The following is a 17,059-nucleotide window of genomic DNA, read 5'->3' as shown; positions in this document are numbered from 1 at the left end:
AACATCAGCAAAGAGAAATAGAAAAGTGCCCTTGTATCAATTCTGTGAAAACCTGATCTTCCTGGGAAACTTCCAGAAAAGTGGATTCAAAAGTGCTCTTGAGTGTCATTGTTCAGGCTCAGACATACAAGTGAGTTGCAATGGGATGACAAGTTATGCATCTGAACACTCATTGCCAGTGACAAATGTGAGGTAATACTTGCTAATTTATCCAGCAATAAAAACTAGCCTGAAACAACCAAAATTACTTTGCATTTTCCACAGGACAAGAGTACGCAATAGATAGAAATAGATTACAGATGTGTGGAAGTGTGATAACTTCATACCTCAAGGTAACTTCCTCATATGTCACAGCCCTCATTCAGAGTTAAACTTGGCTTTGATCTGACTCAGCTTACTTTGTTTTGGAAGTGAGTCAAATTCATTTTAATTTGAGGTGAGAGTGTCCAAGTAAGAGCTGCATGTGGTTTAAATAATCCACTTTAAATTCACAGTGACTTCATATTAATTAAGTTGAAAAACTATGGATAAATCCCCAAAACAGAATCAGGTCCTACATGTCCTTCTTCACCTCAGATTTTCTAGAAAATCATGTTTTCTATCACAGAATAAACAGAATTATTGTGATAAGCAGTTTTTGCCTAGACGCAATTAAAATCGTAATCACTATTGCTACTCATTTGTCATATCTATCACAGCATGTCCAAATAGTACAGTGGTCTGCATTTGCAGCTCTTCTCTGATTAAAAGATGAGTCACTGTGCTCTGTCAGTTCTCAGTAATCCAGGAAACATCAGCCTACAGGACTGAGCATTGCTCAAGCTAAATGTAAAACTCACCCTGTATACAAGATCTCCCATGGATTCAATATCAAATGCTTCTGTAAGTGGATTCGAATTTACTATGGTAGGATGTATTGCAACACCTTCAGAAGACAATGCAGAAAGAGTTACATTAAAGGTATGAACGCAAACACCAGCTGGAGAATTTTCTTCAACAGTGCTTGTTGCAGGTAAGCCCCTAAGCAACTGGATTCTTCTTCCTGGAAGATGCAAATGAATGAAAAATTACTTCTGGGAGTCTTAGGCTAGCAGGAGCACACAGCTGGCGCCAGGAGATGCCATTAATGAGCACAAAATGGCCTGATTCTCTTTTTGCTTATGAATGGTGGCATTGCACTGTAGTAAATCCAGTGCTAATGGCAAAAGAAGGAATCTCTTCTCTAATTCAGCACTATACCACTGTCACTTTAGGGTGGCTGATGTTTAAGTAGTGTTGTTACTGTGTTGTTTGCCTACATATATGCCTTTATATAGTAGGAAAGAAACAGTGTTTGTTTCTATTATTTCATTTCACCCTTTGTGCTAGCTAACTGCTGCCTCTGTGCACTAACTGCACCAAAAAGCACCTTGAACCGCACAGGCCAGGATGCTAAAGAAGCAATCTTCATTGTGAATTACACCGTCTGCAGCACCCACTTCCTCCATTTTCCCTTTTCTTAATCTCTCTGGCACAGCTGTGTGCAGGCCCGGCTCACAAGTTGTGTAAGCAGCAGCTGTGGGGGTTGTGCTGTTTTGTCTTCTGCTCTGAGCACGGCAGAGCAGCCATCCATTCCCCAGGGCAGACATGGGCCCACAAAGGCACCCTGTAGTTCACAACTGCCTGGCTGCAGCACGGCGCTGTGGTATCCCATGGCCTCGTGTAAACTCCCTGCTAACTCTGTCAGGCCTCCCGACTCCCCAAGACAAAATCTGTGCTTGCTCTGATGTTTATCACGGGTATTTTTGTGTTATTTTAACAGGGGCCTGTGGTGCTTTATCTCCTGAAGACTGTGTAGAAAATATAAATCAGGTCAGCTTTTAGGGCATGCCCTGAAACAACATCTTAGTACCCTCATATCCCTAAACTGGCCTCAACAGGAGACCACAGCAGAACTGAATGTTGCTTGGGGGGCTTTGCTGGCTTGTCCAAAACCCTTGCCAAAGGAGCTAGCTGCCTTCAGCAAAACTTTCCACACAGCGTGTGCCAAGGACGGCGGGAGATACTCTTCACTCGAGGGTCGGGCTGTTCATACCACAGCACTTACTGTAGCAAAGCTTCACAAAGCCTTTATTTTTACTGGGCAGCTGCAAGGTAAAAAGCTGCTACAGAAACTATTCTGAGGTCATTAGGGCTGCAGCATAGTCACACTTGGATGCTCAGGTTCCGAATGGAGTTCAAGGGAAATGCCCTAGGAATGGAGCCAAAGGGAAGTGAGCTCCTTTGCACTACACTACTTACATCCTACACTGGTAGGATGGAACCACTTCCCTCTTTCCCCTTCTCATGTGTCTGGGGAAGGATGGCCCACATCAGCTCCCAAAGAGGCACTAAAATTGCCACACCTCCAAGAGCAGCAGGATCTTTAATCTGGAAGGGGAGAGTTCAGCTCCAGTGATTTCAATGACTTTAGAAGAAGCCTTGGTGACTTTTGTGCCAAACTATCCAAAATCTTGTTTCTTTGATTCACTAGCAACATTTTGGAGCATTTTAGGGACAGATCACATATGATCTGTCTCTGCATATTAGACATTGCTCCTCTTACTGGACTCTCAAATAATGTTCCCCATAGGATCAAAGACAGGATATTAGTGCTTTTGCTTCATGACAAGCAAAAGTAATAGCAGTAGATGAGCCCCTGAGACAAAGCATGGAGTCCTATGTTTCCCCTTCTTCACAAGTCCCAGTGAAGGACTAAGCGTTTATCAATGTTCTTAAAGATTCTGGAAAACATCATCAACAGAAATCGACCATGCAAATGAGAATGAGCTGAGAGGGCCTTCTGGGGATACATTTCCACAAGTGGAGCTGAACATTGAACTTGCTACTGACAGCAAGCCAGAGTTCATTAATGGAAACCATTTATAAAATCAATGAAATCATTTTCAGCATTTAGAAATGAAGAAAGAAGAGAGTTGCTATTTTCATATTATCTCTAAAGATTTCCTTGGCAGTTTATTCATGATTTGTCTTTCTAAATCATAAGCTCTCGCTTTTTGCTTTTTATTTTTTTTAACTGAAATTTTCCATCATGTATCTAAATGGCATCTTCTTCTTCCAATTGATTTTACAAAAGCCTTCCTTCTGTATTCACAAGTCCTTGGTTACCTCTTTACTTCAGAGGACGAACAATGCCTGAAGAAATTTAATACATTATCTAACTGAATTACCAGCCCCAAACATTAACAAGTTGTGAGCCCAAGATAAAGCAATCATGAAATTGGCTTTGAGATGTATATGTATATTCAAGTCTTATTTATGTGTGATTTGTTAGCCTTTACAGTGTGCCTGAGTCATGTCGTCAAGCTTTTCTTTCTCTGCAACCATGCACATTAAAAAAACACTTCAAGAAACACTGAGATTCACATGCAGTGTCCTGATTACAGTTTTGGGGTCATAAAGGTAAAACACCAAATACTGACAAGTTTCTGAGGTCTGGAAGAATTCATTTCCTTGAAAGCAAAGTGATCCTACCTGAGCAGATAGCTTGCTACAAACAACTCTGTCAGCCACACAGATTGATGTTTGAAGATCTACTTTAAGTTGCTAACATGTACGTATTCATATTGGCAAAACCTCCATGTTTTTATCATGGGCAAAAACACTGATACCCTGCTAATAACCTCTACAAGTGTTTTTCTGTTTGGTTGCTTATTTTACTTCATCAGATAGAAATGTTATCAATATTTGAAAGGAGAATACTGGAGTATTGTTAATAGATATTGTGTCTTGCCGAACTGACCTCCTTTCCCATTCCAACACTTTCTTACTGAGCAGTGGCTATTACAAGCTGAAGTGCCTCTTCCAGCCAAGTGTCTTACTGAGGGGTCATATTCTCTTCATTATACTGCTGTAACCACAGAGCTCAACCTATTTCAGTAGAAAAATAATTGTTACTTGATTTTTTCCATCCGTGTCTGATCCTTAAATATGTATTATAAAGCTCCCAAGAGAAAGTACAACAGCCAACAGTGTTCTAATTTTAGCAGCGTAATGAAATCATGTTCTTACCAGATACTACTCCCAGCAAAATGAAGAGAAGGAGTGTGCTCTTCATCATCTTTATGACCCTGTCCTTCATGTCCCCAGGATGCCAACTGAAGGAAGATCATGGTATGTTTTCCCTCCTTTATAATCAGCTCCACCTAAATTCTTCCTCTTTGTCTTGTTGTGGAGTGAGAAATTAAACAAAGGACCCGTGTCTCTAAGGGAGTTTCTAAACACCGCCAGCATGTTTGCTTGTCAGAGAACTGCTCCTTGCTGACACTCCATCCACAGACCTGGGCCACACTTGAGAAAACAGACATGAATAATCCTTTCACTGCAATCATTTTATTTATTGAAGCATTATGAAAAGAAACTAGCAAGTTCTAAATGTGGAAGTACTGTGCGGCTTTCATATCTCTGGCAAATGAGGTGCTCTTTCCACAGACCAGGATCAAATACTCATGCTTTCTTACACCAAGAACCTGAAGTTTTCTCCTTTCTCTGGGTATCAGAGAATTACTCAGACCACACACACTGCAAATCCGGAGGTGAAATTGCAGCATATGTACATGACAAAGTCAGTTTTGCTGTAGCTGTCTCAGGAACAGCATGAACCACCACTGGCTCCCTTGGATTAGGCATTTAGAGAGCTAGCCCACAATACACCCATGCAATTTTTTCTCTTTGATCTAAGGGCAGTCCTAGCACTTTTTGGCGGAGCGTATTATAGAGGTGGCACTATTACTGGGACTGGATGCAATATAGGTGCATCAGCATCAACTCATATAATAATTTAGGTTGGAAGGGACCTCTGGAGGTCACCTGGTCAAACACACATCTCAAAGCAGGCCTAATTATATCAGGTTACTCAGGGATTTGTCCAGTTAATTCTTAAACACCTCCATACAAACTTATCAGCTCTGCCATGAGGCAGGACTTAGTGATTCATGTTTAACACCACTCTGGAGAAACCACACTGAGTTGTGAGCTAAGCTAGTATCTCTAGATGGTTCTCCATGACACTCTGTGCCTGCCCCAGTGAAAGCTGACACTAGTTCAGATAGCTCTATCCTGTGCTCCTGTGTTTTGTATAGTATGAGAATATTAACTGGACATGCTGAACATGAACAGCTAGCAAAACACTGGGAAGGGCATTGGCTGTGTTTGTATGCACACCTTAAACTACAGGACGGCTGTAGCTGGGAGGAATCTGCTGCTATGACCCTGGAAAAGATGCATCAGTAGAACCTACTGATCGGAGCTGAGCCATACCCACATATCTGATACTGCTTTGGGGAATTACAAGAAATGTTCGTTTGATGGTTGATCTGCATCTATTTTAAAGTGCTTCTAGTTCTTGCCAAGTCCAGATGCAGCCTTGGTCTACAAGTAAATGTGGCCACACCGTATCATCCTGTGAGCACACACTGCATCGGTCTGTAGTACTGAGGAAACTAATCTTCCATTGCCCCAGGGGAAGTGTGCCTAGGTATTATGTTAGAAAAAATATGCGGAGAACTTCACCCTCAAATGACTTAGTTACAATGATATGATATTAATGTAAATGTATTTATATTGGAAAAAAAAATCTAGCCTGGCCCTTTACATACCAGGTCATTGCCCATCCCTTCATATGCATTTTCTGGATCCGCAAAGAAGCTTTTGATCTGAATGGATACCTCACAAAGATGAGGCCTGTGTGCGCAGACATGAACCAGGCCTGGACAATAAGCTCATGATTTTTTAATCATTAACAGCACAGTGTAAAACTGTTGGTAGCTTTTTTACCTCCTTTTAGTTGCAGTGTCTAATCTATCCCATTGTACTGCTGTTTCTTGTACTCTTGAAGAAACTAGAGAAATATCTGGGCTAAGTTTTAAGGTATTTCAGATACATGTTTACATTTGTTTAATATCTAGCTTGATGGACTGTTCCCATCTGATGCTCTGAATAGCCAAGCTTTTCCCAGAACTCAGAGGTCACCATTTTTTGTCCTTTATTTTCTTTTCTTATTTCTTAATCTGTTTTTATTTTATTTTATTTTATTTTATGTTGTTGTTTGTTTGTTTTTTTCCCTATAAATACATATTCTTGTTTCTTTGTTTTCTCCTTCCTTCATATCAGAACCCACACAGATCTACTTTCAGCAGGAGTTCAGTGTCCATATACATAAATCAGACTTTTCTCTGTACATCCTGTGCTAAAGACACCATAGAGGGATATGGGAGACAAGTATAGTGAAGGCATTTGGAAAACATATGTGATTAAAATGCCAGCCTTTCCCCAGCTTCCCCTGGAAGTGCAATGGTTTTCAGGTGCTATGTGAAGACCCATGGAGGAGTTAATATCTGTTTTCTCTCTAAATATGTCTCCAGGGCTTTCAAGTAGTCACTGATAAGCCTCATGGTTCAAGTATGTTGTGAGAAAAGACCATAAAGGTGACCAGGGAGACGGGGGGAGAGCCCAGTGCAGCACACAGTGAGGGAGGAGAGAGCAGACAAAGGGCAGCTCACACAGGAGGAGCGCCTATGAGCAGAAAGGGCTCTGGCTTTTTCTTCTTTCAGTCACTGCCAATATCTCTCAATACCTTCCTTGGTCCCTCTTTTTTTATACTTCTCTGCTGAGAGGATTTCTGTGGTTCTCTGGTCCATGCTGCCAGGTTGTGAGGAATGAGGTGAGAAAGATGCCAGAGTAAAAAGAGAGCCTTGAAGAGGGAGAAAATCAAGTAGTAATAAGTATATTCAGATTGGCAAATATAGAGCTGGTTAGGAAAAGGTGAGCAAGGTAGAAGGCGTTTGCTGGTGATGCTGGCAGCACCTCTGCCACTGCAGGAAGGGCAGGAATGAGATTCCTGGGGATATAAAGCAGCTAGACAAAAAGAGGTCAAGGCAGTGCAAGCAAGAATATAACCGGGGAGTTTGTAGGCAAAACAGAGGGAGGAAAATATTAATTGGAGCACATGAAAAAGTCAAAGAACAAGCTGGGTTTTTAATCGCTAGTTGTTTTTCAAGATGATTTGAAACCTGGGCATTTTAGAGCACTGCTGAAATAAATGCATTTCTAGAAAAAATGTCTTCTAGGGGGTCAGGTAAGATAGAGAGTGTGAGAGGAAGGTGCTACACCTTTCAAGAAATTAAGGGGTCTTGGTTCCAGGGGAAAGACCAACAGACAGTGTGAGAGACTGTTCCAGTGTTAGGTTGGGATGCAGAAATAAAGCATATGGGAAGTGAAGGATATCAAGTGGAAAAGAACAGAATTAGATGTGCAAAATTTCAATTGCTTGTCCTCAGAAAAGCTGGGGATTTTAACAGAGGCCAGCACCAGAGACATAGTCTACTTGCATAACAACATGTGCAGGTTCAGGACATTAATCTTTTTCCTGCACATTTAATTCTCAACTGACTTCCAGTCTGTCAACGGGAAGGAAAAGTTCTCTCACTTTTCAAATGCATCAGAGGTTCAAGACATAATTTTCTCATTAATGGCTATTTCAGCCAGAGTAGTGGCTCTCTTTTGCTTAGCCAACTCACAGGAAGAGACATTTTGCTCTTACTGTGATAAATACCCGCCAAAAATTGAGCAGCCTGAGGAGAATTTTCCCACACCTGATCCAACTTCAGTTCAAGAGTATTTATTGTTATTTCCCCAATTAAATTGCCCAGACTGTCAGTTTTATTTTCATCTCCTTTCTCTTTAAACAGTACAGCTACTCCATCTGCTGCCTTGGTAACCTTTCCTAAAATATTAAAACAGTACCTCAGCATCCTACACCAAAAACTTATGCACTCATTTGATTTCTCAGCTAAAAGCTTCCTCTGTACCATTTGTGAGTAACAAGAGCAAACTAAAAGCCATGAGTAGTATCCAGGCTACCTTAATCTCACCTAAATCCATCCCAGCTTAGTAAATTTAGTAACTAACCCCACACAATTATGTAAAAAAAGTCCCAGACAGGTATCCAGGCCATCTATTTTCTAGCATTTACTTGTCGACACATAAACCTGCTGGTCATAATTAACTTGAGGTGTCTGCAAATAACAAGTACTTCCATCATGTCAAGAGCTTTTTGGGGATCCAGATTTAAGTAAAGGACAGCCTAAAATCTGGGCAAGTACACACCAAAACCCGAAAACGTAGCTGTTGTCAAGAAGGAAAACAAGTTCTCCCATTGCTCCAGCAGTTATACACTCTATGGATGAGAGCATTCGCAAAAGAAAAATGAATCCCAGGAGTCTGGCTTTTGCCACCTATTTCATAACCTGAGAATTTGAGCACTCACTTTAGGAGGACCAGGGGCACCAAGGCATTAAGATTGTTCTGATCCTTCCCATTCCTTCCGCTCCATCTTGCCTGATCAGCCTCTGCCTTCCTTCATGTTGCTGTAATGACAAATGTGGATGGAGGCAGACAGACGATTACAAGGACAGAAGTTTAGGAAAGCTCTAGACACACTCAAGTTCTCCCTCATGAACAGAGGGGTCAAGTGACTTCTGCAGGGCCACACAGGAAAACCCGAAGAGCTGAACTTCTGCCACTGAAGCTCAGTGGTGCCAACTGAAAGGTACCATGACTTTAAACAGTGCATTATTGCCAAACGTTTTTCACTTTAAAAAGTTCTTGCACTGCTTAAAAATACTATTATTTCTGCATCAACATAACATTAAAGTTGGTGAAACGCATTATTCATTCACCTGAGCAAAAGTAGATGTCACCAGCAACTACTTTGTGTCTTGAGCTTCAAGATCAAAAATGTGTGATGGTGTAGAACATTCAATACCTGCAAGAATTGCTGTCTTTTGTCCATGCCAACCACGTACATCACTTGAATTTTAATTGAGTGATTTGTCTTTAAATTCCAGCGCAAGTAAAGAATTGGTGAAAAATGTGTTGAGGCCAATGAAGTCTCCTGAGCACTGGATATTGGATCAGGGCCTGAGCCCATGTGGCAATACCTTGTACCTCATAATACAGTATTTACTGCACATTACAAGTTTGTTACTGTAATTACCTGGCCACCTAAGCTGATTAGTAAATACATGAACAAGGACTTGAAGTAGCAAATAATGCAAATGCAACAAGAAAGAATGCTCTGGGCAAATATGGGTACAGAAACTCTGAGGTTTCTATGTACACAACGTGATGAACTTCACTTAGTCATATACTTCAATATACCACTGAGAATTACTTAAACAGGCCTTTGCATCACAAAACACACTGTATTTGTCTATTTTATTCAGCAAAAGGGATTTGATGATATTTAGCAAAAGTGACTTTGCATCTTAGCACCAATAAAATATTTTTATGATCCCTATTTTAAGAAAGGGTACGGAATGAACAGAAATATGGCTTGGCACAGGGCTGGGGCTCAGATGGTAGAGTTTCACTTGGAGTTGGACAGGTCTTTACACTTAAGTTCCTCCATCCCTTTAACAGGAGGACTGAGAACAATTCACTGCTTCACAACAAACTTTGTTTGTTTATTGTTTCAGGAACTTCGAGATCTTCAGCTGGGCTCTGCAGCTCTCCGGGGGAGTAGTGGAGGGACGTGTGATGAGAGAAGGGCATTCAGCCCTGGAGACATCCTGGTTTCGCTTGGGCTGCCATGGCTGTGGTGGGGATGGGCCTGTGCCAGGGCCCTGAGGTACCGCAGGGTATCAGCCATCTTTGTTCACTTCCTGCCACTCTCAGTGGCTGTTTCCACAGAGACACTGGTCAGAAGTAGCTCTACATTTTCCAGTGGGCTTCTTTAATCTTTAAATCAGATGTAGTACAAAACAACAGCAATTGTCTACCTCAGCTGCTTGCTTTACACTTTATTTTTGCTTTTCCCTGATCCTCATCCTTTTCTGTCTCATTGCTCCAGGGCTCTGATGGGCTTTGTCTCAAGGCCCCAAGGACAGATAACTGATTCATTTCTCCTAGGCAGGCTGTAGGCCAACAACAGCCTACAGCTGGAAGAGGACATTCTCCTCCGTGGAGAATTGCATGGCGAAGCCAGTGAGGAAATGATAAGTATTGCATGCGTCTTCTAGCATAGGCTTCTCCTGGGGAAAATGTGTCTTCTGACCTCCTTAGCAGCTGTACCTAGCATCCAGAAGACACGTAAGGGAGTAAGCAAAGACTTACCACTTTCTTCCCATTTGATTCACAGTGCAGTATAAGCTGCAGACTGGCTTTTGGAAGTATCTGGAAGAGGACAATTCTCTTTTATGAGGCGCCTGAAGCAACTGCAGCGTGACTTATTCAGGGCTCTGTGCTTGTGGTTCTCCTGCCAGCTTCTCTCCCCATCAGACTACTGCACATCAGCTGGCTGAAAGTCACTGCAGTCATTGCCATGGTCAGATGACATGCAGCAGCATAATACCACCTGAGGATCTGGTGTACACTTTTATTTCTGCTCCATTCTCTTGCTCAGCAATACCAACACAGTAGCACCATTATTTTCTCAGCTATGTGACATGAGGACATGAGGACAGAGATTTATGCAGAGTTTTAAGCTGGGTTTCTCACTTACTTGATGGTGAAGGGAAATGGTGGAGAAAGTTCAGTCTCTGCTGGGAAAGTTGAGGAGTGGAAGAAAGAAGAAGGTGGGACGTGAAGCTGTGTCCGGATCTGAGGGCATGGAGATGTGCCAAAAGAGGACAAGGGAGGCAGTGGACATGGTTTTGGGACCTTGGCTCTAAAAAGTATGTAGCAGAACAACTGTCACAGCATGAAAGTCGGTTTATGAGCTAAGAAGAAGGTTGGGGGGGGGGGGGGGACGTGAAAAGCCATTTCAATAGATCTGGGTCTGAATAAAGTGCCCTGAAGGCAAACACTATCTTAGTGACACAAAGGAGATAGATGTGATATTCTTAACTCTCTCTGTTCCTTGCTACCTGTAGTTTCAGTGATCAGAAAAAAAGAAAAAAGAAAGAAAAAAAAAGAATAAAAAAGAAAAAAAACTTTAGAAATATCACACAGGGATAGGTCCAAATTTATCTGGGTACAGATACAGGAGCACTTTTTTACAGTTATGAGTGTAGATTACACTTATTTTATCTGACAGCAAATATGAGTGAAAAAAATGAGCCACCTGTGAGTGACATGAGGCAACGCTATATCTGAGTAATGACTTGACTCAGTCTACCACCACATGAATAGGCAAAAGGCAGCAGGAAAGCAGTACACTACTCTGGATGTAGACACTTCTTGCCTGTGGATTTGAGCACAAACATCATGGAACAGCCTGAGACCACAAAACCTTTCTTAATGAAACAGAAGACCGCATGCAGTAAACATACTTGTCCAACAAATGTTTTGACAGAGAACTGTGAAGCTGTAAAGGTAGGTGGGTGAATGTATACAGGGAGAAAAATATGTCTGCAGCTCAGACTGTCCTCAGTCATGTAAAACCTAGCTCTTATGATCTACATGGGTGATAACAAGGAAACAAGGTCAGAATATGTCCCTTTGCTGTGCACTGCTACTCTGACCGTTGCTGGAGCTGAGGGAATATTGCCATCTAGTGCCACACAGAAATCCAGCTGTCTAAACAGAAAGCCATTTAGTTTGTGTGGGCAATGGTTACAAAACATATTAAAAACATTCCAGGGACATCATCTTGGTCAGTGTCTTTGCCAAGCTCGTTATTGAAAATGGTAAATTCTCTCCTTTAAACAAATGAGTGTGTTGTGGGAACTGACTCATAACGCTTTGGAGGAGAGACTATGATCTGCAGTTCAGAGGTTGTAAAAAACTGCAAAACTTCTCACACAATGTTTTAGAAACTAGCAGTCAGAATGATGAGATACCATTTAGGATGGGTTTTACCTCACCTACTTTGATATAACTAAAACATAGACTTGTATATGTTAATGCTATATAGTCACCCTAGACTTCTTCCAGAAACAGAGGCACTACCAGGGCAAAACCAATGTGAACATCTCTAGCCCTCTCCTTTAGGATGGGATGTGCTCTATTTTCCCATTGACTACAGTGAAAACAAGCACTGGCCTATCCCATATTGCATTCCCTGATAGGCAGACACACTGGACTATCGTGTATTTTACAAACACCACTGTGGGCATATAGCAATAGAAACTTCCTCCCATTGTCATGCCAGAAAGAGCCCTGAGGGGTGAAAGGGCAGTGCAGCTCCCCTCAGCCAAGCCCCTGCTGAGAGAGTGATGAGAGTTTTTTAATCAGTGCATATGTCTGAGGTACTTTTAATGAGGCCAACAACTCACTTATCTACGCTACCAAATACATGCCAGATTATAACAATTTCCAGTCATTGCCCATCTGGAGCAGATTCAAACCAGTGGTTGATTTTCAAAAGCAATTTGAAAATCAAAATCAATTAAGCAATCAAATCTTTCAGCTGCAAACAACGTCCAGATTTTCAAGCCAGCGATGTAATGTTTATGTATGTCGACTTAAAATTACTTAAATGTCCCATCAGTACCTTTGAGTTAATTGGTATGTTATTGCTTGTAGCTGTGACTTTCCCACTATGTCTACCCACTAAGCATGTAAAGAAAAGGATTAAATCACAGAGGTAATCAGAGTCAATAGTGTAAAAGAATAATACTTTTCAGCCTGAGAAGAGCTAGATATTTGAGACAGCCATGGCTCCATTTTCTTTTAAGTAGCACAAATCCCAATTAAGCAAGAAGCTAACTTCATTTGCTTATATTTCATAAATTCATTATTTCACACTATCAAGTAAAAATCCTTATGGGGGATTTTTTCCTCTTACATGCTGATGTTTTATATGCTGCAAAAAAAAGTGTGTATCACAGATTGCCCCAAATAAAGAATTATTTAGGTACTAAAATGCCTCACAATAATACTACCCTATAGAGTTACTGATGTCAAACCCTGCCAGGATTTTTAGGAGTATCTTCTTTGCTTTAGAGGGAAGGCCATTCAGTAAAGTCCTTACATGTGGTATTAGAAAAGAAGTAGAATATCTGCCCTGCCCTGAGTGTCCATAAAAACTGTTGAGTTAAAATTCCATCTAAAAAGAACTTAAAAAGCAAGAATGGCAGATTTATAAATATATTTTAAAGCACCTATAAATGTTATGTTCTAAAAACCCTCACTCTTATCATCTCACTTCTCCATGACCAAGATTAACTAAAATATCTAAGCTAACAGCTTCCAGAAATAAATACCAAGAAGCTAGCTGCAGATTCTGGAATTCCCCTATACCTCTTGGTCCATGGGGACACAGAGTGACCTTTCAGATGCAACACAAAACCATCTGATTTCCTTGGGCTTTTGTGTGAGATGAAGGCTAGCTCAAACAACTTGGGTATTGTAAGTAGGCAGGGAAGGACTACTAACATTAGCCCAATATCTTAATTGCTGTACTTAAGTGGCTGTGTATATGCCTAGAGCTGGCTACAGCACAGTGAGAAAGCTCTCACCGACTTTGTTGGGATCTGGATCAGCCTTTTAGGTTTGAAGGAGCTGAGGAAGTGGCAGGAAGATTGGATATCTTCCTTGGATATCTTCCTTGCTGCTGTTGTGGCTCTACTGACATTTACACCAGCTGAGCCTTTGCCCTGGGATATGCACAGCTTTATGAAAGCTATGACAGAAAATAAAATCACAACATATTTTCCCATCCTAAGGGGTAGCAGCGAGGTGAAATGCCAAATCTCTATTAGAATCAAGAAGTTGATACCCAGAAATGTTCATATACTGGGCAGTCCAGTTGGCTCAACAGTCTTAATGTAAAGAAAAGTAATGCAAATATATGTTTAATAACACTTATATATCCTTTGTTTCAGTTGACACTAATGGTAGACTTTTTTTTTTTTTTTTATCCATTCAGCTCTACTGAGATCCAGGGAGCTGGACTTATGAATTAATTCTGGAAAAGAACTGAGGACGACATGGCCAAGAATGAATGGCAGGACATAGGGTGCCTGGGCAAGAAAGTGCCTGTGGAATCACAGCCTAAAACTCTTCGTTCATTTGTGTCCAGAGGATGTGGATTAATGCTGGTCTAATTTGTGGGATAACACTATAAATGGGTTTTACCAGACCTTGAAACCTCTAACATTGTTGCTGATTTGTGAATACAGAAATTTAGCCTCGCTTCTGTTAAAAAAAAAAAAGGGAAAAAGAATTGTGCTAAACATTATATTTTTACTTGTTTTCTGTTGAAATGAATTAAATGCTCTATGAAGTATAAGAGGGGCAGCCACCATGTCCCAGCTAAATGGCTTGTTTTTAGCAAATTACTTTCAATTCTTACGCAAAAAAAAAATTTAATCAAGTGTCAGAAACAAACTACATCTTGACAGATTAGCAGGGTTGCTGCTGTTAAAACAAATTTGTTGCCAGATTTGTTTACAAAACTTCTCTTTCAGGGATGGGTGAACTTCCTGAAATTTGCCAATCTTTTGAATAAATATTGTGGAGGATTTGTAAAATGAGAATTAATTAAATTTTTCCTCTGAGTGTAAATCAGGTTTTTCACTCCTTGTAAAAAATTGCTTTTAGGCAAAGAGAAGTCTTTTTTGAGTTGTGTGGAGGGGCAAAGAAATCTGAGCACTTTCTTTTCCCTTCCAAACAAAAATCAGGGTCTAGTAACTATTACTAATTAAGGAATTGCAATTTATTCATTAAATTTGATATATCCCTCTAAGTTCCTTCATAATTATGAATTGAGCTCAATACATTTGACTTCAGTTTTCCAATCCCTCAGAAGTTTGTGCATTTTTTAAATGAGTCTTTTTGTTTTGGCTGCCTCTGTACAATATATGGCAGATACATTCATTTCTGGAAGTAGGGCTTTTTGATACTGACTTCTGTATATGACGTGTTGCTCTACTGAAGGCTTTTGAGTGTTAGTTTCGATGGGTGGTGTCACCACCTCAGACAAAGAGATAAGCATATTGGCATCATCCTTTCATTCTGCTGGGATATCTGAAAGGATCAGATGGTGAAATGCTCATTCTAGGGAGGGAGCAAACAAGGATAAGTATTTACATTCCACCTTTTCCTTCACTGCAAGTTGGTTTTTGCATGATTTGGTTTTGTTGTTGTTTGTTTTGTTTAAGAGATCTATAGGAAAATGTGCTTCATTTGTGAAACAGCAAACCTGTCCTTCCATGTATAAAGTCAAGCAAGAGTCACTAATTATCCAGTCTGTGAAAATTATTTTGTTACAGCTCCATAGTTCCTTGGAGAGGAACTCCAAAGATGGTAACTCTTCTAATAAAGAGACAATGAAGCGTTTTTATTTTTGTCAAATGCCACTAATCACAGATTGACACAATCACAGAATCGTCTATGTTGGAAGAGACCTCCAAGATCATCTAGTCCAACCTCTGTCCTAACACTAACAAGACCTCCACTAAACCATATCACTAAGGGCTACATTTAAACGTCTTTTAAAGACCTCCAGGGGTGGCGACTCAACCACTTCCCTGGGCAGCCCTTTCCAATGCCTAACAACCCTTTCAGTAAAGAAGTTCTTCCTAATATCCAACCTAAACCTCCCCTGGCGCAACTTTAGCCCATTCCCCCTCATCCTGTCACCAGGCACGTGGGAGAACAGACCAACCCCTACCTCGTTACAGCCTCCTTTAAGGTACCTATAGAGAGCGATGAGGTCTCCCCTGAGCCTCCTCTTCTCCAGGCTAAACAACCCCAGCTCCCTCAGCCGCTCCTCATAAGACTTGTTCTCCAGACCCCTCACCAGCTTCGTTGCCCTTCTCTGGACTCGCTCGAGCACCTCCATGTCCTTCTTGTAGTGAGGGGCCCAAAACCGAACACAGTACTCGAGGTGCGGCCTCACCGGAGCCGAGTACAGGGGGACAATCACTTCCCTAGACCTGCTGGCCACACTGCTTCTTATACAAGCCAGGATGCTGTTGGCCTTCTTGGTCACCTGAGCACACTGCTGGCTCATATTCAGCTGCCTATCAACCAGTATTCCCAGGTCCTTCTCGGCCAGGCAGCTTTCCAACCACTCATCTCCCAGCCTGTAGCGCTGCTTGGGGTTGTTGAGCCCCAGATGTAGGACCTGTCACTTGGCCTTGTTGAACTTCATACAGTTAACCTTCATACACTAACCTGAGATACTCATCCTTGACAGAAGTCTTCCACTGCTACCATTAGGAAGATACTGATGTCGGTCTGGCAACTGACAGTCTGCCAACATCAGCAACAACCTGAGGGACACCAACATCACTGTCCAGGTAAACTAACCACACGTGCTGTCGGCAGGTCCTTTAGATAACTTACCAAAAAGTTCCTGTGTGACTTCACAGAAGACGCAGGTTTAAAAATGAAGCATGATGCATTCAGGCAAACAGTCTTTCTTTGGTTCTTTAGGTGTCAAATCGGGAGGACTGATTCTTCCCAGCTACCTTTCCATAATGAAAAAAAAAAAAAAAGAAAAAAAAAGTCCAGCTTTTGAGACTATCAAGACTGTCTCTTCTTAAAGGTTTGATCAGTTAGAGCTACCACTTGCTGCTGCTGTCCTAATTAAATTAAATTCCGCTGGGGCCATCCTTCCAAAGCCTTGCTGGGTGCATTTGAGCAGTGTTTCCCACAGTCTTATGTATGAAGCCGCACGTTGGCAGGACGGATAAGCATCTCCGTTTTAAAGACAGCCTCAAGCTTTTGCTTAAAGAGGCTAACACTGCCACTAACAACTAGGAAATCCTGGCAGATAGTCCACAGGAATATCTCCTTCTATATTTGCACAATGTCAAACACACTATCAGCACTGAATAAATAATAATCATAGAAACCTGGAGTCAGCCAGGAAATAGCTGTGAATGAGACATTCATATTTTAAAACCTGAAACTGCAAAATTATCTTCTCGTGATTCTGGGAAAACTGTTCCTTTCCTTTTTCTCCATTGCTTTGTTTTTCTAAATAAGAAGAAGTGATGATGATGATGATGAAGATACAAAAAAAAAAAAACAACTTTATTTGGTCCTGTATTACATCATTTAAGACAACATCTACATCTGAAGTGTCTTGCCTGCTTAATACATAAAATTCCTTCAAGGAGCAAAATAA

General features: G+C 41.2%; 1 protein-coding gene across 1 annotated transcript in view; it reads right to left on the bottom strand.

The window, feature by feature from the left end:
* The window catches only part of CDHR3 (cadherin related family member 3), a 30,525-nt gene extending 29,038 nt beyond the window's left edge, over positions 1–1,487 (bottom strand). Inside the window, 2 exon segments of the mRNA XM_050708095.1 lie at positions 840–1,042; positions 1,409–1,487. Coding sequence (XP_050564052.1) covers positions 840–1,042; positions 1,409–1,487 — 282 coding nt within the window.
* Between the last annotated feature and the right edge of the window lie 15,572 nt (positions 1,488–17,059).

The sequence above is a fragment of the Cygnus atratus genome, chromosome 1, assembly GCF_013377495.2.
Source record: "Cygnus atratus isolate AKBS03 ecotype Queensland, Australia chromosome 1, CAtr_DNAZoo_HiC_assembly, whole genome shotgun sequence".
NCBI lineage: Eukaryota > Metazoa > Chordata > Aves > Anseriformes > Anatidae > Cygnus > Cygnus atratus.
Note: the sequence above shows the minus strand (reverse complement) of the source record. Positions and strands in the feature narration are given on the sequence as shown.